At 44.1% G+C, this 25,009-nt stretch overlaps 1 protein-coding gene across 1 annotated transcript in view; it reads right to left on the reverse strand.

Moving 5' to 3' along the window:
• Window positions 1-21,814, reverse strand: part of SLC35F1 (solute carrier family 35 member F1) — a 237,384-nt gene extending 215,570 nt beyond the window's left edge. The window contains exon 1 of the mRNA XM_064649684.1: window positions 21,394-21,814. Coding sequence (XP_064505754.1) covers window positions 21,394-21,596 — 203 coding nt within the window. The 5' untranslated portion in view covers window positions 21,597-21,814. The remainder of the gene's footprint in view (window positions 1-21,393) is intronic.
• Window positions 21,815-25,009: the final 3,195 nt, after the last annotated feature.

Consider the following 25,009-nt stretch of genomic DNA (forward strand, 5'->3'; position numbering starts at 1 on the left):
GCTTCTTGTAAAGGCAGGAAGGAGAAAAGCTAAATAAAAAATAGCGAGCTTGTGGGGGATAAATCTATCTTTGACATACTGGAGGGTAGAGATCTCTTTCAATGCATTTTGAGGCTAATTTTTATCCTAAATCGGTAAAATTCAACTCAAAATATTGGAAAGTAATATTTTATTTAGGAAGTTAATAAATCTTATGTTAAGCATATTACTATAGCCCATGATGAACAAAGAGGTTTTATGTTGAAGCTAGTTTTCATGAGTATGCCATGTCACTGTACACAGATACCAAAACACTTGAGAATTACGTTCTGGTTTTTTACCATCTTCAGACACCACATAAGATGTGATTGTTGATTCTTCCTACCTCTGTAGTGCCAAACTCTACAAGTTTCACAACAAAACACACATTTTTCCATAATGCTCCACATTGATCTTTATTTTCTATATGCTGAAGTTAATCTTTTTCAAATATTTCAGACTGAAATTTCAGGTTCATTAACTGCAGTGAACATTAGTTTGTCAATTATTGTCTCTTTGTCCAAATAACAGTCTGCTGTAGATTTCTGTACCCTGAAATCTGAATCCTAGTCTTATTTATCTGGGCTTATGAATGCATATATTAGTCTATCATATCAAGGCCAGACCACTGCATTTATAGATAGCTATTTGACTCTGACAAGGGAGAAATTTGTGTTCCATCTCTTAGGCGGTAAATATACCAGTGCCCCAGAGACATGGAACTGAGACATAGAACAGACATCTCCACAAGTTAAGGAGGATGTGGATGTGCTGCAAAGGATGTGATCTGCAAAGTAGGCAAAAAATGTACTTGCAGGTACATCTGGATCTGAGGCTGGACAAAAACCTTCTGCCCAGGTTTGTTATTACCTTACCAGGTCAACTTTAAAATGTAAAAACTCTAGAAATACTATGTTCATAGAAAAATTAACTCTCAATTTTACCTCCTTTAAAAGGGTACAGTCTATTTAAAACTATGTCAGAGACCATTCTTATTGTGGCAAGTGATTCCAATGGTACAAAAATTGAAGAAAGGTAGTGTAGCTGTCAGCAGAATGGCTTTTCTCAGTTTTGGGGTTGAAGCATGTGCATTTATGTGGTCAGTTAAAGCAATGAATATTTCAGATGCAATCCTAGAATACCTACCCATCTGAGCTCGGTATTAATTTAAAAAGTCATAACAGTCAAGGGATAATTGCATATAATCAGGGAATGCAAGCAAACAAGGAGGTAGCTTATTTACAGAGACTATTCTGTTGGCAAGAAAGAAAGCATTACCAAAATTAAACTAACACAGAACTTGATGCCAATATTATACATAATTCAACAGTGTCCCAATTACACTGCCCTTTTATGTTTTCTTGAGCTTTCAGCAAGAGTTGGAAGAGACTCTTCTATATCTGTGTCATGGCTTTCTAGCCTCTAACTCTCCTTGCCAGTCTGTATTTACAATACAAATTAGAAGCATCGATAAATATCTTTTCAGTTTTTTTCATTAAACAGTCCAAGTCTCCTGATATAGGGCTGGTTTTTGCATCCAAGGGGGAAAATCCGAAGCAAACCTGGGAAATGCCTTGCTCAAGAGGCAGGGACTGCATGTCAGAACATGGGTTAAAACTGAAGAAGCTTTGTTCTGTGTTCATACCACTACCTTGTAATTATCCCACTACAGCATTAATCTTGCCAGATACAAATAACAGATTTCAGTATATCCTTGCTAAGTTAAAACTGCTCTTCACTAGAGGAGATACTGTGCCTCACATGGTTTCCTCTGCAGCTGGAAGATCCACAGCCCTGAGCCCACGATACCGGAACAGCAGTGCAAAGCCCTGCTCGAGGCTGCTGCCACAAAGACATCATCTACAACCCAATGGTTGCCACATTGAACAATTTCAATCGCAAAACCCAACTCTTAATGTAAGTTTGTATTTAACTTTAATTAGACATGTTGCTTTTGTAAGACATTCTGTACAAATTAAAGCCATGGGAAAACAGACCAAGCTCACTTCTGCTCCTCTGAGCCCCTTCAAGCCTGCATGTTTAAGTAGGGCTGAATAACTCCATGAGAGCCCAGAGAAGTCAGGGGAAATGATACAGGCTAGTGACTCCTCCCAGCAGGCACCAAAAAGCCACTGTGCTATTTCAGTCTCAGAACACTGAACTACTTTTCCCGAGAGACCTGAGCATCTGACCCTTGCCTAAGAATATCTTATTCTGTGGGGAAGGGCAAGAAGAAGAGGCAGCCAAGCTGGGGACAAGAAAGAAGGGAAAGCTGAAGGGAACAGCAGCCACATAGGGAGCAGGGGAAAAGGGACAATAACTAGTGCTTCACAAAATCAAGGAATTAAAAGGACAAAAATAAAATAAAATTGTTTCCCAGGGCAGGTGGAACAGGCACAATGCTGCAGGGCTCAGTGCAAAAGCCATGAGAGCAGAGCAGGGCCATGACTGGTGGCAGTGACACAAATGGCAGCAGCAGCTTCCACCATGCACCGCAGTGGCTCCTGACAGATGACTGGTGGCCCTGAGGTGGCAGGAACCCAGGGGTTTTAGTAGTGAAAACTCAGGGTAGTATCAAACAAGAGCTAGTTTCTTCTTGCATTGCCAGCAGATGTAAAGAAACTGTTATATATTATTCGGCTGGGCTTCAAGATACTGTAACTGGAGAGCAGTCTCAGCTTTCTGCAAGTGCGGTAGGCTATCTCCGCCCAGCCTCCATCAGCCTCCCGTACAATCCCACTGGGACCTGGGGGAGTGTCACTTAAGAAAAGCCCTGAGAACCTGTCTCACCATTTTCACAGAGGGGAGTCCTGGCACTACAGTGGATGAAGAAGGATGAAAAGAAGTTTTCAGGACTTCTGTAAAATACAGGATGATGGCTAAATACAATGCAGTGCACAACAACCAGAACCTGTGTAATCCACTGACATATTCAAGGCAAGCACTGCTTACATATGCAGGGCTGCCTGAAGCAAAAATACCATCGTTGTATTACATCACATTAAAGGGGAGAAAAGAACCCAAACACATTGTATTGGAAAAAAAAAATACTGGCTTCAACACAGTTTCATGGGAAAAACAGTGCAAGAGGCTACAGTCTGGTAGTTCTGGCAGTAGCACGGGTGTGGGCATACTGAAGTTCAAATCTTTGTTTTTCTGAATCATCAGAATCATCCTGGATGCAGAACTTCTACAAGTACAGCAGGAACTGAAACCTGCTCTATCTCACCTCCACTGCAAGCCTTCATTCTGGATGTCAAGAGGGGGTTCTGACAGTCAAAGGCAAGACAAGGCCAGAGGATGTTAACCTCTCAGACTACTACTTCCAGGGCTAGAAGTAAGGAGAACAGGTACTCTCGAAGACACCACCTGCCTCGGGGCTTTTCACTATTCTCTGCTGACCAGGAAGAACACCAACCTGAGAAAGGGATTTTCACAGGCACTGTGAAAAGGAAGGAAGGGAGGAGACTGCTTTTTATTTAACTGGTTTTTGTTTCACACAGGAAAGCTGATCCTGGAGGATACAAACTAAATAAACACGACCTTAGCCTGCAGGCCTTGAACAGCAATGCTAGACACTTTCAGTTTAAAACTCTTTGATAAGGGATAGAGGCAATGGCTGCAGAGACATACACTGTGGGTTGGGTCCATTCATTTTGATTACTTGTCCTGAAGCTGCCCCGGTTTGACCAATTCTGGAAGATTACAGTGATATGCAAAATGAAACAGAACTATTTCTTTACCCACGGTTTAATTATCAACAGTAGTACCCAATGCTCATGGTGTACTGAAATTCCAAAAATACAGTAAGCCAGTATTTTGCACCTATGGTCCTGTAAATGGTATATTCCTGTCTCTGTGACCAACACGACTAAACTAATCACCCAAAACTAGGATATATTGCATGCACTGAGTGCACACAGCTATTAACACTTTGATAATCAAAGTTACCTAATCTATTTTAGCATATTTGACTCTGATCTGACATACCAAAGAATGCCAACATCTTACCCACTATCTCCAGTAAAAGTAATTGTAAGTTTCCACAGACATATGTTGCATATACAAATGTGTATGTATCAAGGTGACATTTATTTAAAAAAAGAAAAAGAGAGACTGAATCATAGTTCTCCTTTTGTTTAAGGTTAAGAGAGAATATTGTGCATTTGATAACTTATCCCTTTAAACTTGTTTCCCTTCATGGAGTTTGGTTTTAGTGTTTTGGTTTTGTTGGGTTTTTTTCCCTGAGAAGCAACATTAAAGGTAACAGAGACTTTAATGCCTTCAAGGAAGAAAAAAACCTTCTCAAACTTCTGGACAGGTTTTTCCAACTATTTTAATAACGTATTGAGGAAATTAAGACTGCCTTTCCAATGAACGGGGCTCTAACCTACAGGAAGACTTTTAAGAAGTATTTGCATTCACTACTGTTCAGGTTTCTGGACTAATGACATGGGAAACATCTCCTATTTCTCTCGCATTATCTATGCAAACAGGCAAATGCAGAATCAGTCTTGCTCTGCTTGATATAGCAGAGAGTAATTCCCTGTTGTTCTTTTTTTAAGACACAAAGAAAAGCCAAAGACATACATAATAATTGCCCAGTGCAAACCTTCCAGCAAAAAAAAAAAAAAAAATAGCCATGCACACCTCTTGAAGATTATACTTCTTATACCTCCCATGTATGCACAATCTGCTAGTCACATGAAGACTACATGCACAGAGCTGGACACAGCACAATCCTATCTATTTTGCAAATGTTCTTCACAAAAGTTCTCTGTGTCTCATCAAGCCCAGGAAAGTGAAAGTCAGTCCAACAGCATATACCAAGTTATTCTGCCTTTTTTTACAAGTAGGAAGAAAAAAACCTCTCCATCTCTTCTTCTGGGGTAAAATCAGATAAAGGTGCCTCCGGAGCAGCTTTAACTAGTCTTCCAGGCAATTTACAGGGATCTGTAGTCGACACCAGCCCTTAAAAGCCGCGATTAATTGTCATGGCAACCAGGGCATCACACTACACGCACTTGGGCTGGGATACAGGGACATCAGTGTGCCCTCTTACCCACACACGAATCTCAAAAGGGTAACGGGCTCCTCGAGGGGCTTCATTGTTTGGACGCAGTTAATCCTCTATAATAGACCCTCTTAACTAGGCATGGGGGACTCTCCCCATACTCCCCCTTCCTTTATAAGAAGTCTTGAAACCATGGTGCTGCTGTGGCTGCAGAGGGAAACTGCATTTAGGGGAAGAAGGAGGAAGGGGGAAACGGCAGATAGGAAAACAAAACTGTGGGTACTGTGTATTTTGATTCCAGGTAGGAATTCATCCCAAGAGCTGACGTACCACTTTTTCCTGCACTGATCATATATTTTCTTCGCCATAAGTCTTTCATACAAAATCGATTCCCCACCTCTTTCAGTACATCACCATCACTGAGTTTATAAAAACAGCCAGTGTGGTTATACCATAACCACACCCGCAAGCTAGTTCATTGGCAATGTCTGCCTACATGAAATCAGAGCAGAGCCATTAGTAAACACTAAAGCAGCAAAGAAACAGGTCCTTCCCTCCATGATAATTCATTTCTATGCCACAGAAGCATACTGAGCCAGACAGGCAGAATGAGATGGAGATTTTTGTTGTGTTGCATTTCTCCACTCGCAACAATTGGGATTCAAACACTGGCAGAATTTACCTGAAAGCTTCTTCCCTAGCTTCCTGGTCATTCATTTTGGGATCAAAACACAAACTGCTGTATATTGCCCTCTAGTAAAGTTGCTGCTTTTGGTAGGAGTTTTTGGTGTGGGTTTGGTTTTTTTTCCCCAGAGGGAAGGGGTGTTGGGGAGGGGGGTTGAGGAGAGGTGTATTATTATTTTGTTTTCATTTAAAATAAACAGATAATCCTACTAACAGACCCATTCCCAGTCTGAACATGGTCACCCCACTAGCCCATGCAATGTGTGGGATTATTTCTGTGGTTTTTTAGGGTTTTTGTTAACCAATTAGATACCAACCTGGATTGTATTTATTTACAAGATCTTAAAACTTTAGCTGAGAGTAGGATTGTGGCAGCATTAATGGCTTAAGCTTCCTAAAACAAGAGCGGTCTCAGTATCTGTACATCTGAGTGTACAGTACCCCAAGGAAGAGAGGGGAACCGTGAACCAGAGAAATTCCTGCATTAAAGCATAAGCCAAAAAGCAAGTATCACAAATGTCCCATGGGCAAACTTGCTTTCACAAAAAAATACTGATGTTAACACCCAGACCTATGAACAATGATACATTCAGTTCATACAGACAAAATTACAACCCTCTGACCCAAGTCACAAAAGTACAGTGTCCTAAAACTACGTTTCAGGGATTGGAAAGTGGTAATCTGCTCATAAAACTAATTTTCCAAGAAATTTAAGCATAATCTCATATTTGCTAAAAGCTGTATAAAGCACACTGTCCCCTCCCCTTTTTTTAATTTTTTTTTTTCTTGTTAAGAGAAAGTCACAACCTAAAGAAGCTTTGGGCCCTGATCTGGAATTTCTATTATCACTTCCATCTTTTTTCAATAGAATCACAATGAAGAATGGAACAATGGGAGATGGTCTCTGTCTGGATTTGTTAATCCTTTATTTCTCTCCTGGCACAGTACACAGTCATACTCTTTTATGCTTATTATCTTCTACAACACCTATGTTCCTCCTTACCTCTGCCTATGGTTTTGGTGCTCCAAATACAACAGCTTTACCTAATGCTGGAGAAATGTTGTTGTGAAGCGATATATCAGAACTGTGCAGCACCTCTCCACAGCAGTACTGCAAGTGAAAATGTAACAGCTAGGAGGATACAGAATTGATTTGGGAAGCAGGACTAACAGAAAAATGCTTCCAGAAAAGTGTCTATGTCAGTGCAATCTTGTGATCATTCCCAAGGTGATCAAATTGGTGGATATTTTGCTCTTAAGAAATTATTTCGGTAACTGAAACTATAGGATCACAGATCAGAGGACTCCCTCAAAGGCACAGCTTTTTAGAAAGCAAGTGCATGGCTTCTTCCATCAGTCCAGGCATTTGTCCAATCAAAAGTTAACCAAAAACCCAGCTACAACAGCAACCTTTTTCAGCCAGGTTAATTATCTGTGATTTTAGTGAGCTGACTGTGAGATGTGACAGAAACCAGATTCGTCTTAGCAAAAGCGGAAGGAGCAATTTGGCCAGGAGCACGGAGGGGACAGAAGTGAGATCTCCTTTTAGCAGTTCACGAAACTGATTTGAGAACAAACTCATTACTCAGCCTTAGCTCATGTCTATCTTACCCAGCTCTGTGAAATGACTGAGAGGTTGAATCTTCACATCAGGTAACTCATGACCCTCTCCTAAACAATTTCTAGGCATCAAGGAAGGAGTGGTGGATTTGGAAATGGTTTCTTCCCTCCACCACTGCTTAATTATTTTTTTTAACAGTCTCCTATTAAACCAAATCAATATGTGTGCATTGTTCATATGGTGCACATATTCACGTCATAAGTAGCCCAAGGAATAGTGTCCAGATGCAAATCTCAGAAATTATTACAGGCTTATCTCTAGCATATCCTCAGCTCCTCCCTTTTTTTGTTAGCAGAGTTTCACACAACATGATGAGCTTCAGCCAGGATCAGCTCTTCACCAAATGATCTCTCTATGCTGCCATACACATCTCCAGTAAAGTCAGCAAAACTTGTCTTTGGAGTCAGCTAAAAAGTTTAGCTCACTAACACACTTTCAAACCTCTGTGACGGCAACATCTTCTGTGTCTGGGTAACATGGTTTGTGGGATCATCTCCAGTGTCAGGAGAGTTTCAGCAGCCCCAGACTTGTTTTCTCTCCAGACTTTCGTTCTATTCCTGCACCAGCCTCTCCACTGTGTTAGTCTATATGTTTATAACCACACGATAAAATACACTAGAGAAAATATGCATCTGGAAATACAAACCAACAACAGAAACTTTTTCCCATTTTTTTCCCATCTGAATCAAACCATCAACCCGTTTCTCCATGCCACTCTGCAAACAGATCCACTGGCACAATAAAGGGGGGAGAAGCTGGGGATAGAGTCAAGAATAGAAATGAGAAGTTAGGATTAGAGCAAGGATCTCTTCTACCACCTGCCAGAGCCTCATTCTGCAGTGCCAGCTTCATCTGACATCAGTTTCAGTGCCAGGCCACTTCAGGTGCTCTTAGGAAATTTCCCTTTGTATTCTGACAGGAGGTACCTCAGGAAAGTTAGATGCCTGTGAAAGTTAGATGTCTCTCCCTCATCTCCTGAAGCCTACATGTACTACACATTACTTATTTTATTTCTTGGCAAAGTTTGCCCATAAAGTTTCAAAGAAGCACTACAGTAATTATAGACCAGATGCTTCTGAGTACTATGCTGTATTTTATAGCAGTGTATAGCATTTTACAAGCATTAACTAATGAACAACTCTTCTAGATAGTTAAGTTTAATTATCCTGATTTTACAGGTGCTGAACCAGACCCAAGGAGGTTGAGAGATTTGCAGAGGGCCAAAAAACCAATTGGTGTCCAATCTTGGACTGTAAATCAGGAGCTACTGTATGTAACTTCTCCCCAAGTTCTTTAGAATACAGTATTTCCTCTCATCTGTTGCTGCAATACAGCTGAGAACAAAACAGGCAAAAGCTCACCCCTCCCTGCCCTGCCCTGCAACAGGTTCGTTGAGCTGCATTTTGTCCATCAGCTCTGCTGCAACTTTTAGTCAAGCACAGTCAGGATAACACAAATCATCACACTCTGACTTTGGTCCCAAAGCCCACGAATGGATCAGGCAGCCAGTATTCATAGGGCATCTCCCTATTTTTCTAACTCTGATAATATGTATATGATGATTTTGGGGGTGATTTTTTCCCTCAGTTTCCCTTTATCACCTGACTGGTCTTTTAGTGCATGCTGTATTTTGTTTATCAGGCTTGAGCTTTTAATACCCGGTAACTACAGCGATGCAAATGCGGCAGCTACAGCAGCAACAGTTAAGGCCAAAAAGTGGTGAGATAAGCAGTATACTCAGTGGACACAGCAACTTTTATTGGAAAAAAGACAGGCTGTCTGGAGAAGACTTAGTTTTATAGAGTTTCACCTTACAGACCACTGGATGAAACATTATCTCTGTGTGCATGCAGCTGCTGGAGATTTCTCCACATAAACATTTGGTGATCTGCTTTGGATGGGCTGATCAACCAGTCTCAGCAATTCTCTTCCCAAGACTTACAGAACATTTCTGGTCCATCTAGAGGAAGGAAGGACATTATCCCCAAGCACCACTGGTGCTGTGATCGGAACAGAAATGCCAGTGCCAGAACTGCCTGAAAACTTGTCTCTCCCTACCATCAGTGCTGTCTACCAGTCTTGAACTGGCAGCATGGGCAGAGGTGATCATATAGCTTTCTCTCTCCATGCTTGTTCTGGCCCCCACCTCCCTCACTTCTGACCACAAGCTTTCAACAGCTCCTGTCTAATGCCCAAGCTCTGGAACCAAGTGAACAAGTTATCCACATATCCCACATCAGTTATCCATTTCAGCGGGTCTTTGCTACTGCTTCTCAGTCAAACAGAGCTGTTTCTGAAAGATAAATGCACACATGGCTGCTGCTCAAAGGAAAACAGGCTACATTTGGCAGGCAACTTAGTTGCAAGTTACATTTGCACCTTTGTTCCCTATCCTGCTTCGGGCCTGTCACACAGAACAGAAGCCAAAATGCATCTTAAAGATTAGGTCTGGTCTCAGAGCCCTAATCTTGCAAGCACCTAAATTGCTGACTAGTTGCAGCGACCAGAGTATGATCATGACTAATTTCATGCTTGATGCACGGCATTTTGCTCAAACAGAGCCCACATACATGGAAAAAAATAATCATTAAAGGACAAGGAAGAAAGACAAATTTAAAATTGTCAGAGTGTATGGTTCAAAATAAATGGCAGTTAAATAATCTCGAATGTAACAGTATTTGGATGTTAGTAAGAACATTCATAAATGAGAAAAGAAATTGGTATTGATTCTGTGGGCTCATGTCTCAATACATCTATAGGTTGTAATGTGAAGATAAATCTAATAAATTAATCTAGCTGAGTAATAATAAGTTCCATTAACTCACTAATACATACCAAATTGAATACATATGAACAATTTTAGACATCAAATTTAACGGACATTTTTCTACAAGTTAGAATGTGCTAGAATTTCATTATTTATAATGGCATGTTGAATTTGGGTAACTTGTAGTTCATCCTAAAAGATCTCACATATTTATACAGAGGCACAGACACAGAGACCTTTTTTCCAAGTGAATTACTAGGAAATTATTTGGTGTTTTAAACTCAATTAACCTCTTTAGAGCAGGAGCAACTCTGAATGCCAGAGATTTCACTTGGTTAATACAAATCCAATGTAACTTCCATTTCTGGCAAACCCTTTAACCACCATCACATGGCTCTGCCTCACTCCCTAAGCACATTTCTGCTACTGAACACTAGTTCTGCTGTCATCTTTTTGTTTAAATGAGAGAAAACCTGAAATTTTCCTTTTCAATGCCAGTAAGAGTGACTTCATACATGTATGACAATCATCACACCAGCTTGCCCCTGTGCTACTGGATTAAGTCCTCCAAATATCCTGGAATCTACTGAACATCTTCAAATACGTGATTCCCCCACCACAAGCTGGACCCAAAAAAACCCACTGAAGTATACCATCAAAAAAATTCTTGCAAGCACTAAATCAAAGCAAAGCATCTTTGGTAGTAGGATGTGAAGAGGAGGCAGTGGAACAGGGTCTTTGGGGCTACCCACAGGTGGTTGTCTGCTCTGGGACAAGCTGGATAGCACTTCTGCAAATGGTAATCTCTCAATTCCAGGAAAAAAAGTCATTTTTCTAGAAAGCATCCCCCTCAGCACATCAGGCACCCAACAGTGGGGGTCAAGTACCCAAAATCTTACTGGAAGTTATGTGTGCATATCAGGTAGTTGATCACTACATATATTAGGGTGCTGGCTTTTTCCCCACTACAGTATATGAAGCTTGGAAACTTTTTCTGCCTGACAGTACTTAATCCTCCTACCCAGTCCAAAGAAAATTATATCTACAACATTAAAGTTTTATTTTCTTCAAGTATCAAATCCCATACCCATTAAAATATTTCCCAGCTCCCTGCTCAACTCTTCCCAGCCTACTTGCTATTTGCTGTCCTTTCTCACTTTCAGTCTACCCAGGACAGTCCCTACAGACCTCAGTATACTGGCAGCAGGGAGTTAAAAAAAACATAATCAAAAGAATTTCATGTCTGTAGCAGCAGAGAAATAAAAGGAAAAAGAGTGACAGGAAAGAAACATTTAGTTTCATTATGGTGCTCAGCTTCTAGTAAGAAGAGATTTCAGGAGGCAAATGGCCCAAATCAGGCTGCAGAGGCCACTGAAAATACAGAGCTATTTAAACTCCATAAAATACCTGGCCTCAAAATAATCACAAGGTAATTTATTTAATTTTAGTAAGTATTTTCTAGCATTTGTCTCACCATCATAGGGTCAAAAACCCCACAAAGATCCATGCAGAAAAATATTGCATCTTGGGAAAGTCACAGGGGCACCTGGGTAGACAAAGACCAAAATCTTGATAAAAAACAGAAAGCACAGGGTAGAGTACAGCTTGTGCCTTACCCCTCCTTGGAGCATTTGGGCCCTTCCTTTCAGTGACTCACCTCAGGCCTCCTCTTAAAGAGTTAGACATCTACCTCCTCTTTTCAAAAGAAGGCAGAGAGAACTCCCCCACTTCTACTTTGTAGCCACCATTCTCATTCAGCCCATCCCAATTCCCTCAAACTCCCTCTTACTGTGAAAAGCTCTCAGCTAGACACCCCAAGGCTACATTAAGGATAAGAATTTTCATAACCTTGAGAGATCCGGGAGTGGAGCTGTGGAGCTCTCTCCCTCTTTGAAGAGGTTGATGAAGAGGTATCAGAGCAGGAACAGATTCTGCTATCTCTCTCCCATGCTGCCAACAGCTTCCTCTCTATTTCAATAAACAGGGGGAAACATTTAGTCTCCTCTTAACTCATTTTCCATTTCTACCACATGGAAAGCAGAAAAAGCCAAGTCCCATCAAAACACTTGCCCGATGAGAAAAGTAATGAAAATGAATGTGGCACAGAAGATAGCACCCTTTTAAAATCAGTGCAGCTCAATTCCATGCAGTGAAGCAGGCTTCTGGACACATGCACAACAGCTTCTTTGAGAAATGAACACCAGAGAGGACTAAGTAAACTAATGGCCATCACTATAAATGTTTCAAATTTTGTTTTCATTCCATCATCAGCTAATACTGGTTTACAGGTTGCAATTAACATGAGGGTTTGGGAGGTAATAATTATGGTCTTGCTACTGGACATAAATTACTTAATTTATCTGTATTAGAGATGCAGAAATCTGTTTCAAACATAATGTGCTTTTGTAAATTAACACTTTGAAGCCTGAAATGTCTTGGGAGATGAGTTGGGAAAAAAAATCATCTTTATTTCCAAACTTTTAATTTTCAAAACTTCTCATATTTTGCATTAAGACAATGCCACAATCTGTTGAAGCTCTTTATCCCAAGAGAACCTCAAAATTTGTGTGTTCACAGCAGCCCTCAGGGATGCAGCAAAGCAGAGTTAAACCTGGTCTCCTACTTAAGTACTCCTTTCACCATGATACCATGAAGTCTTACTCGTTCTCCATCCAAAAAAATCCAGTCTGGACATGCATTCTTGAGAAAGTCCAATCCTTCTTAACAAGGTTTTGACTCATCTACATTTTCTGACAGAAAAAAAAGTTATAGCAAAAGAGAAGATTCGCTATCCAGCTCTTAAGTTCCTACACACTGCCACAGATCAGATCTATCTGAAGGCAGAGTGCAGCCTCTAACATCACATGGGGAACAGGCACTGCAAGGAAGCAACCAACCACCACACCAAGAGGAAACTGAAATTAAGGAGTGTCGATCAGCTGGAAGGCAGGAGGGGTCTGCAGAGGAACCTGGACAGACTGGAGAGTTGGGCTGATTCCAGCGGGATGAGGTTCAACAAGGCCAAGTGCCGGGTCCTGCACTTTGGCCACAACCCCCTGCAGTGCTACAGGCTGGGCACAGAGTGGCTGGAGAGCAGCCAGGCAGAAAGGGACTTAGGAGTTTGGATTGACAGGAAGCTGAACATGAGCCAGCAGTGTGCCCAGGTGGCCAAGGCCAGTAGCATCCTGGCCTGTATCAGGAACAGTGTGGCCAGCAGGTCCAGGGAAGTGATTCTTCCCCTGGACTCAGTGCTGGTGAGGCCACACCTGGAGTGCTGGGTCCAGTTCTGGGCCCCTCAGTTCAGGAAGGATATTGAGGTGCTGGAGCAGGTCCAGAGAAGAGAAACAATGCTGGTGAAGGGACTTGAGCACAAGTCCTGCGAGGAGAGGCTGAGGGAGCTGGGGTTGTTTAGTCTGGAGAAGAGGAGGCTCAGGGGAGACCTCATCACTCCCTACAGCTCCCTGAAAGGAGGTTGTAGCCAGGTGGGGGTTGGTCTCTTCTCCCAGGCACCTATCAGTAAGACAAGAGGGCATGGTCTTAAGCTCTGCCAGGGGAGATTTAGGTTGGATATTAGGAAGAAATTCTTTAAAGAGGGGGTAATCAGGCATTGGAAGGGGCTGCCCAGGGAGGTGGTGGATTCACCATCCCTGGAGGTTTTTAAGATGAGACTGGATGTGGCACTTAGTGCCGTGGTCTAGTAACCACGGTGGTAGTGGATCAAAGCTTGGACTTCATGCTCTCGGAGGTCCTTTCCAACCCAGCTGATTCTATGATTCTATGACTGAAATTACTGTATCGGCTACAAACAGAAGGTTGTTTTAATAAGTGTCCCTATTTTTTACTGTGGCACCTACATAGCGTCATTTGTGGACAGACCTTTCTGGTGAGATCAAGGGTCATCCACCTCATCTAGGAAATTATTTGGTTATCCCCGTGTACCATGGCACATCCGAAAAGCTGTCACACTCCTTGCAGATGTACGGCACAGTGTTGCTGTACAGGTGCTCTAACCGAGCACGGCCAGGCTGTGGGGACACTCCCTCCTGCATCTCTGGCTCTTTAGCTCCAGCCGTACTGAGGAGAACAGGATGCATGGGAGTTAAACCTGCTACCTCAATCATTTGGTGACTCTGAGAAAAATGACTGAGAGAGAATATGTATTGAAATGTTTTCTTAAATCATGAGAAAAACCAAGTCAGAGAAAGCTGAAAGACAAGCTTCAAAACTGGTGTGTTTTCAGCAAAAAACTCAGCGAGACAGATGACAGACATAAATAACACAGACAGGTAGATTAGACAGTTCACAACATGAATTTCAGAACCACCAATACTTACACACTTTACAGTCATAGCAATTTATGAGTCCCTATGTAGCTGTTCTTGTAACAGGTGATTTCAGCAGAGTTTGAGCTCAGCTCACAAGACTCTGAGCACGAGATTTCTCTTGTTGGGTTTGGGGGGTGATTTTTCGTAGTTTATAAAGTCAAGCTTCTTCGACAACTTCTTTTTCCTAAGCTTTCTTGGTAATTAGCCCTAATCAGTATTCAAGTGCTGATCTGTAAGGCTATCTGCTGACTTAAAGGAAGGGAACACCTCACTAATAGCCCCAGTGTTTCCCTCTCCCTGCAGAAACAACCCCGATAAGGACAGAGACTCCAGCCATCTCCAAAGAGACAGAGCCACAAAGAGCCCTTCTGATCGCTGCTGGCATCTGGCCTTCCCCTCATTAGCACATTAAAGCTGCTCTGTCCATCCCATAAGAACCACTCTGTCCATTCCTCCCTCATTCTCTGTGGAGCCATTTACGGTGCTGCTCCTTTGAAATCCCCTTAGTTCAAGAGGCAGTAACCCCTTCCCAAAGCCCACAGAACATCCAGTGTCAAAAACTCCCAGTTACAGACAGGCACCCAGTAAGTATCGGCATTTTGAATGTCATAGGTAGACAGAAGACACCCACATATTTCGCCGAACAGCCTCTCCTAGGGAAAGTCTTTTCCCAGTCAGTATGTGGACTGCTGGGTTTGGATTACAGTGGACTTATCATATCAAATCACACTAAACAATCCCTATTTCAGAACGGGACGGGCAAGGCTTGTATCTCCTAAAGTGCAAATTCTCAGAAGCAAAAGCAAGGCAAGGGGTACAAAGCTTTCCAGTCCTGGCTTCTAAACCTGTTAGGAAACCACACTCAGAAACTTTGAAACCATACTTGGATGGATTTCCAGTATGTGCTACAGCATCAAAATGGAAGCTTTATGTACTTTAGCTCATCTTCGCTCCTAAATCAAAGCATTTTAAGTGTACTATGGCATGCCAATAAGTAAGTGTGCATCCACTGACATCAGCTGTTTGGAGAGGAAGGGGAAGAACATCTTTTTCTCAGGTTTTACAGCTATTTCCCTTATTCACCTAAATTATTAGGAACATAGCTAATTTGCAGAGGTCACTTGCTTACAAAATGACAATTAAAAGCAAATTAATGACAAAAAGAAACAGTGGACAATTTTTCATCACTTGATTTCTATATCCTCTGCCAGAATGCTTTCCTATGGGCAGATATAACCTTCCCACTTCCTTGACCAAAAAGAATAATACCAACTGGCAAAGGAAAGCCAACCTAGTTGCTTTATCTATGCTCTGAACTCATTTTCTTTAACTTACTTCAGAATGGTATAAATATTTTTATCTAAAAGGAGAACTATAGCTCTCTAAATTGAGCTCTGTCACCATTATTCTGGGTGGACTTTGAGAAGCTATTTGTACTTTTAAAGAATAAAAATCCCAAAGGAAGCAAATTCTTTTGTTTTGAAGAAGAAAGCAAAGCAACTGAAGGTTTGGATTCAAAAATTATATGTTTGATCCTTGACTTGCTTCTCATTAAGGAAATGCCATCAATTATTTGGTTTGTTTGCCTCTCTGATCAGTCAACTGAAAAACGTTACTGCTTTGGGGAAATGTAACACATTGCCTCATTTCAGTATTATTCAGTTTCAGGTTTTTCTGGTAGGTAAACCCCTCTGTCAGATTCACTATGTAGATACATGTTATTAGGAAAAAAAACCATTAGGTTATACCTTTTGATAGTTGCAGTGCCATTTAAACAGCTCTCATTTCTGAAGAATTAGTAGCTTTGACACACAGTTCAAGCTCAAAGTTAGACAGCTAGTGGGCCAAACTTCCTCAACTCCAGTATCAGGGATGAATTGGGCCTGTAACATACTAAAAAAGCAAAACTTTTATTCAATCTGCACCCAAACAGTCAGGCTTTCTGACAGTAAGAATCTAAATTGCTTTTGTTCATATAATTTTGTTCAATAAATCATGGTCTAGCTTAATGAATTATATTTATTAGCAACATTATTTTTTCTTCCTTTTCCTAAGACAGGAATTAGACCCTGCACTTTATGCACAAGGTTAAAATTTATCTGATAAAGTAAGAAAGTGAGCAAAGAAGTAGAAAGAGACTCATACTGCTCCTGAGAAAGTTTTCACAATTCACTAGCGCAGAGAACATAATTACAAAGGTATTTAAAAGATGGCATGGGACTGAATGGCTGAAATCACTCCTTTTCCATTTTCTTATTCAAGTTAAATATGTCTCTAATATTCTGATACCCTTCTTAGGAAACTTCTGAGAACTACAAAATGCCATTTAGCAACAGAGAGCAAGAAAAAGCCCATGAAGACATCCTTGAAACAGCAAGATAAGGCACAGCTGGATTTTTATATATAGTATCCCTTAAGAAAGGACTAAGACGTAGAAGTGGGTAAACCCAGAAAAAGGTATATGTCACAATAGCAGTGCCTTAAATGTTACTCTGGAGACCCAACTTCATTGACGCAGCCATGGTTCTTTGTGTTTCACAGAATAATCTCATTTAGTTTCTTAAAATCACCTTGTCATAGCATCGAAAGATATTAACTCATGTTCCTTTCAGAAACTACATTTTTCTTCCTTGTCCTGGTGCCCAGGACTACAGAGATAATGTGCATATATAAGCAGGTATCTTATTTGTTCGCTCTTATTTAGAGACATAATTTGTAAGAATGCCCCAAAGAGATTGTTTGGCAACCTGCTCCCCACATGTTTCATCAATGTTTATTGTCTGTCCAGTTCCTCTAAAGAGGTGATAACCAGCCTTCCCAACATGAGATCAACCTGTAAATTAGCTCAAAAGACTTCAGGGGCCACCAGCAGCATTTGGCAGGTGATTCTCTGCCCTTCAGATCACCTAGGGAGTGCAAGAAAGGGAGACAAGCCTCCTCTCTGTGCTGGAATACAGCCAGACAATTGAGACCCACCAACAGGTATCTCTGAAATAACGCAGGCGCCAGGGTGGAGGCGTGGAGGACCACAGAACTCCAAGCCGCATGATTTTCTCCTTATTTTCTTGCTTGCCACTATAGGTGGGAGGCAGCGCGGAGCAGGTGAGTCACTGCTCATTAAGTGGTCCTCTACAAGCAGACAGAGTTGGTGGAATCCAATTTTGGCTTCACAGAATTTTGAAGAAGCAAGCAATCAAGCAGACAACATTCTTTTTGCTCTCCCCTGCAATACAGCAGGACAGGTTCAGTCAGAGACACCTGCTCAGCGAGTGTCCCAAGGAAGGCACTAGGCAATCCCTGCAGCTGGGATTTATGGACCATGGGTGTGAGTCACAGGTCCAGGACCATATCCGCAGTATGTAATCACGACAACATTTCCCCTTAATGCAACAGCAATTCAAAGCCACCCTCTCCCTACTCAGAACCATAGAATCATTAAGGTTGGAAAAGACCTCTCAGATCATTGAGTCCAACCATTAGCTCAGCACTGCCAGGTCCACCATTACACCATGTCCCTAAGCACCACATCTTCTTCAAGGATAACAGGAAGTTTGATCCTATTGCAGCAGATCATGTTCACCATCACTGGCAGCCCAGAATTTATACTCAAATTATTCCAGTAAATTCCACAGTTTTGTTGCGCATCCTCAGTCCTCCATGATTCTGAACCTTCACTTTTGTGATTTACTTTTGTTTTCTGTTATGGCCAACTTTTTTCTGAGTGCAGTGTTTGCTGTGATCACTGAAATAGATTTTTACAGTCAAACAGCTCTGCTTTCAGTGTATTCTCTCTCAAACACCCTGGGGGGGGGTGTTGTTCCAGTGTTTCGCTATTACTTGGGGATCTATTGAGTGAATAAAGAGGAGAGGTTGGAATATGAAGTTAAAATAAGCTTCTATAGCTTGTAAAACAACTTTAAGAGGAACCTTCAAAGGCAATTCAGGAATCAGCAAGTGCCTGGGTGATCGAACTGCTAAATATAAAGTGAGAGAGAAACAATGTTCACTTTTGGCCAGTGTCTATCCCCATTCTTCTGCTATCTTGTTTCCTCCCTGGCCACATCAGTCTGTTCCCTTCCTGGGCACAGACTTCTTATCAGAGTCTCTTGTGACAGGATAAGCATTTTAAATTAGAGAAATTGATTCAGTTAAGATATAAGGCAGAAGTTTTTTACAATGAAAAACATGGTGGTGAAAAACATGCAAACAGGTTGCCCAGAGATGTGGTAGATGCCTCATCCCTGAAAACATTCAAGGTCAGGTTGGATGTGACTGAGCAACCTGATCTAGTTGAAGAGTTCCTGCTGAATGCAGCAGGAGTTGGATTAGGTGATCTTTAAAGGTCCCTTCCAACCCAAACCATTCTATGATTCTACCAGCTATAAACATGTTCCTGGCAGCCCCAGCTGTTGTCAACCTTTTTATTTTGATGTCTGCCTGAGGATCCTGCACTTTGTCTAGCAGAAAACAGAAGCACATGAGCTCATCACAATGGGTAGATCAGGAATCTTTCACAAATGGGTCTCAAGTAAACAGTGCACACAAAGTATAGACAGCACAGAGAAAGTGCTACCCTTTTCCAGTAGAAAAACAATTGGAAAAGCCAACGTTTGGTTTGTTCTGAGCCCCTGCTTTACAGATATGGCATACATATTTCTTCCTTTCCCTCATGTATTTGCATGCTATTGTCTTCGTAGAAGATGAAAATATAAACATTGTGTCAGGATTCATTTCACTGGGTCAGGACTGATTTCACTGTATGAACAGAAGTACTGATGAAAGCCCTGATGTTACACGGACTGAGACATTAGTTCCCACGGAAAGTTGAAAGAAACTTCTGGAAACGTAACTTGGACAAAACTTCCATTGATGTGCTGTGGGATTGGCTAAGGATTAAAATATTTTAGTAACAAGTCTTCTCCCTGTCTATAAATCACACACATTTGAAAAAATTTTACTCTTATTTCATGTTTGAGGAAAAGAAGAACACATTAATGAAAAAGTCACTGAGCTCCTGTGTGTTAGAGTGCTCCTCTGGGCAATGGGAGATCTCATTTCTACATTCAAGTTTGTGAATTACAACAGAGATTTGAACTTTGGTCACCAGAGCCAATTTCTACCCTTTCCCCCTTATAAAACAAGCAAAACCCCTAAACAAACAAAAACCCAAAAGAAGATAAACCCATCGCAACCTAGATATTATCATTTCAATCACATATAAAGAACAATAAATATTGATTTGATGCTTTATCTATGGCTGGGAGTCATATATATGCATAAGGATGGTAACTACCTAAACCATATGAACTAATCCAACACCTTGTAGCCACGATGACTGTGGTCAATTTGATGACTCCCCAGCGGTCACTATTACCACCCTTGCACAGGAGAACCGATTGCTTTTGTATCTGATCCCTTCACCGCATCTTCATATATCTCTTGCAGGCCCTGTTTTCTTTAGTGTTATATTTCAGGACTGACACACACCTCAGGATAACCAAGGAAAAGGAGAGCAGGATCTTGCAAACACAGGACATCTAAGATGTCACACACTGTCTTGAGGAATTGAGTGAATTTTACTATATGAGAGTTACAAATCCATATGTACAAGAAAACGTGTAATTGAGTTGAAACAGCTCTTACTTGTTTCAGCTTCTTTTCAATCCTTCTCATGCTCAGATAACAAAAGATAAATATTTCCTCCCTTATTGATGCTTTGGAAAATCCTCCTAGGTTGCTAATCAGTAATTAACTGCATGTAATAGCGATGTCCTGAGAGCAAATAGCTTCATGTATTTGTAAACAATGTAACACTGGTAAGAATGGTAATTTCCTAACATTTGGAAGCTTGAAAGGGTCAACGACCTTCATCCTCAAAGCTATTGAGATAGAAGAGCTGGGTTTAGGAGCTCGTCCCTATTATACATATCTGAAACTAAAGCTGGGACAATGAGGCCAACGCTGGTACACACCACCTCATTGCTGCAACTGCTCCGTTTAGCACGTAAGAGTCATTAGGCAGAAGTGATGGCTCCAGCTGGCTTTTCAGACAGGAGGCACTGAATGGACTGTGTTTTGTACTAAAAACCACTGCCCTAATCAAATGCAGTGCAAAAGAAACAACTGGCAGATAGGTGAGTGTAAAGGATTAAAGTAAGATGGTTCCAGTGTTTTCTTGTGCCTTCGGTGAAATAATTTACTCCGAGTACCCGGCAGTTTTCCCATCTTTGCACTGACCATTCTGAGCCACACGCACGGGCGAACCGACCAGCTCGCCTCTCGCCAGCATCCCGCTCCCGCAAGCCCAGCGTGCTGCTCCCCGGCCACGCGAGCTGGTCGGAATCGGGCAAAGATCCCGCACGGCGCCCCTCGGCACTCCGGAGCATCAGGCCGCGCCCGGCAGCTGCTGGCGGACCCGACCAGGAGCCCCGGGGGCCGCCCCTTCCCCGCCGCCCGCGCTCCAACTTCCCCGGCGGCGCCTCCGCCACCGGCCGGGCTGCGGCAGCGGGGATATCGGCTCCCTGCTCCCGCTGGCCCTCGCCTATCCGCGACGGGCCAGGAGACCGGAGCAGGCGGGCGGCGCGGAGGCTCCGCTGCGGAAGCTGTGCCTGCGGGTACGGCAGGTGCGAGCGGCACCGGCGGGGAGGGCGCGGGCTGGCGCCTCACGCCGCCGCCTCGGAGGCAACAATGGGCCAGGAGAGGCTCCGCGCCGCCGCCCCCTGCCCGCACGGGGCTTCCCCGGGGAAGGGCGCTGCCAGCGCAACCCAGCGCAGCCGAGCCGAGCCGCGCCGAACCGAGCAAGCCGCCCCGCCGGCGCCTTCGTGCCCCGCCGTTCCCCCCTGCCGAGGGGGCCGGACCGGACCGGGGCCCCTCCGACGGGCGCCCCTAGCACCGGCGCGCCCGAGGGCGAGCGGCGCCGTGCCGTGCCGCGCCGCCGGAGCCCCGCTCCATCCCCTGGCCTCACCTGTTCAACACTTTCCTGATCCTCTGGCGCACGCTGGAGGAGGGCGCGGAGATGCCGCTCCTGCCGCCGCCACTGCCGCCCTCCGCCGGCAGGTTCTCGATGGTGGCCACGACATGGCTGGGCTGCGGCGGGTGGTGCGGCGGCGGCGGCGGCTGCGGCGGCGGAGGGTGGCGGTGGTGGCGGTGGCGCTCGGGGGAGAGCATCGCGGCGGGGCTGCGCCTCAACGGAGAGCGGGGTGCATCCCGGCGGGAGGGCGGCGGGCGCTGCTGCCGCCGGCGCTGGCTCCCTCGGCTTCCGGGCAGCGCCAGACCCTCGCCCGCTCCTCCCTCACTGGGCTGCCATGCAGCGAGGGGCGGGATGCTTCTGCCGCCGCCAGCGAGTGCCGCTCACAGCCGACGAAGTGGCAGCAGTTTGGCGACCCTCCTCCTCCTCCCACACCCCCCGCGCCCAGCCGGTGCCTCCCCCCGGCGTAGCCGCCGCCGCTGCGCCGCCTCGATCCCTTTTGTTCCCCGCCCGCCACCGCCCCGCGCTCCCCAAGCGCACGGCTGCCGCCCGGCACAACACAGCCTAGCACGGCGCGGCTGCGGAGCCCCCTCGGAGCACACTCGGATCCCGGTGCGGCGGCCGCGGAGCCCCCGCACCCCGCGGTGCCGCCGGGCAAGCGCGGCGGAGGCCGCCAGGGGGCGCCCGTGGCGGCGGCAGCGGCCCCGCTCCCCCCACACGGGCGGGAGTCCCGCGGGGCGCTCGGAGCGGGACCCCGGGGCGGGGGGTGCGGGCCCCCAGAGGGTCCCGTCCCGCCCTGCGGGTGGTGCCGCCGTCCCGCCTCCGGCCGCTGAGCTCCGCGCTGGGTGGGCGAGGGGTCGAGTGGGGAGCCGAGCCAGCGGCGCCCCAAACTTCGCCCCACTAGCTCATCGGTTTTCTTTGGAGTGTTTAGTTGTGTTTTGGGCGTGGTTTTTTGGTGGTCGGTTGCCTGATGGCCACAGCTGAACGGCACGGCACCCCTCCGCTGTGTGAACGCCCGGGAGCTGCCGTACGCTCGTCCTCTGAAACGGGGCACGGTCGATGTCGTCTTCAGTGAATTGGGAAAAGTGTAAAGGAGACAATCGCCTCTGAACAACACCGTGGTTCTTACACCGCCGGAGGCACGTAAGGGACTGAGGGAGGGATGGCAGTCACTGTAAGTTCAGAGCTCCATACATTTTTCATAGGGACAGTGCACTTGAAGTTCATGCCTGTGCGAGGCTTGTTACAGTGCTGTGTTTGTCTTTGTCAAATACGGGGACACTCCCTGAAAAGAAATGGAATGAACTTGGGTTTAATATTTCTTACTCTAAAGATGAAGATATTTCACTTCAAAAATCAATTAGGCTCAGAGTAGGTAAAAATATGTATCTTTTAAATCAATCATGTCTCTCTGAAACATATTACACGATAATTTTGCAAAGTCCTGTCAGTGACATACATTTGAAATTTCACCTTTTCCATTCTGTTGTTCCCCTCGACTTATTTTTGTCAAGGATTCTGCCAGTATATTTCTGTTTGTGTGAACCTTACACAAATCTGTGAAGGTGAGAGGAACATTCATAATAAGCAGGGAAATGTGGTTTTAAGGCTGTGTAATAACCCCCAGGGAAATCAGATAGATATAATACTCAAAATTGCTTTTTTTTTTTTTTTAAATTTCTAGATTTCAGGTCGGTAATGCCTGTTTATATGAACTATTCCTTTTGCCAATGTCGTTTTACTCTGAGTACCTCAGCAGCCTCAGTCTAACAGGTCTTCAGACGAGATCTGGTGGAGCATGTTGCTTTACCAGAGGAATGCTTTTGAAGATGGGGCTCGCTCACTCGAAATCCTCTGAAGTTCATTCTCTGTTCTGGGCAAAAAGCCAGATGTTTTCAACGCAAGCCGAACCTCAGTTGAATCGGATTATGCTGCTAAGAGATTCTCCTCTCTCCTATTCCCCCCATGGCAACCACATGTTTCCATAAGTGGAGAGAAGATGAGTTTCATTCTCCCTGGCAGCTCTTGGAAGTGGAAGGGACAGAGCCTCCAAGGCTGCAGTGCCTGCAGCCAGGCGGTATGAGGTGAGCTGCAGGGCTGGCTGCCCCGGTGCAGCTATCCCTACTGTGTGCCGTCACTGCATGGGTCCAGCCGTAGCAAGCTGTAACTCACACACTCATGTCTGTCCTATGTATCTCTAGCACCTATTTGTTAATGTTTCCATGCTCTTCGTTAAACGGGCTCTTTCTTCGAACTGCAGCTAGATGAATGTTCTGGAAATACTCAGTGTGACGGCAGAGGAGGCTTTAGGTAAGAGATGTGTTTGCTCTGGGTGCTCAGTGGCCATTTCAGACTAATCTGACAGCTGAGTAGATCAGAACAACAGTGTTTGTCTAACTTTATTCCTTCTGATTAAACCAAATGAATGCATACCTGAAGTCCAATTTGGGATCTGCCAATAAACATGGGGGCTGTAGGGAGCTCCTCTCTTCAGGACAGCCTCCTTATTTGGCAGCCCCCTTTTTGCTGATGCAGAGAGAAACTGTTGGTCTGTGCAGAGAGCCCTGCTGCCATTGTGACAAATGGATTTCTTGCACGCGGAGGTCTATCATAAATGCAATGCCAAACTTTTGCTGTGTCCAATGAAATTGTTTCCAATTACTTTTCACTTTGTCTCACTACCACACCACACACGTAGCATTGCACAATCCCATGGCTTTGTGCATTTAATATTGCAGCTTAGCCGTGCTGGTTTTTTCCATGATTAGACAAAATTACTAGGAGGAACAATTAAACAGGATGTATTCTGTTTAGTAATATCAGCAGTGGAGTGCATTATACAATCAGTAGTGACTGATTGAGAATGGCACTTTTTAACGTTTTAATAATTGCTCAAGGTGCTATTCATGTGGCTCAGTATCCCTCACAATCCTGCACTCTTGGCCTGACTTCAAACATAGTGCTAAGCATGCTCAGCTCCCTTGTAACAGTTTATCCGTGTGTTGACATTCAACTCTGGCACGTCTGGCATCTTTATTAATGTAACACCCAACTGGATTAATTTTACTACAAGGTAAGTATAGAATTTGTATAATTGTGAAAATGCATTTTTTGTTAAGCATTTCACACCCCTCTTTCAGGTGAACATGTTAGAGGTTAGTCCAATAACTCCTTTTTTATGGTTTACTCTGAAGAAGCAATTTACTTTCTAGCATTACCATCTAGTTTTAAGTATAGGTTTTCCAAAATTGTTACATGAGTTTAAACCCAGGTTCTTGAAGCACTGACCTGTCTTGGCCTTTTTGTTCCCCAACAGCCTCCATAAATAAAGGGTAAAAAGCTCTCCATGGCCACCGGAGCTCATAGGGGACCAAGTTCTTTTTACTTTTGAGTTTCTGTCAATAAACATACACAAAGCTGTTCAACAGCAGCTTCAGTGACTGGCTAATGCATGCCCAGGGGCCTGGCTTAAGCCTAAATCCTAGAGCCTGAAGCACAATCCTTGAGCTAAATGGGGAATTCCTCTCCCGGGGCTCTGACCTTGCAGCTGGGCTCTGATCCTGCTTGAGACCTGGAAGAACTTGTGGCAGCACTAGAGGCTAACCAGTAGCCA

The sequence above is a fragment of the Pseudopipra pipra genome, chromosome 3, assembly GCF_036250125.1.
Source record: "Pseudopipra pipra isolate bDixPip1 chromosome 3, bDixPip1.hap1, whole genome shotgun sequence".
Lineage (NCBI taxonomy): Eukaryota > Metazoa > Chordata > Aves > Passeriformes > Pipridae > Pseudopipra > Pseudopipra pipra.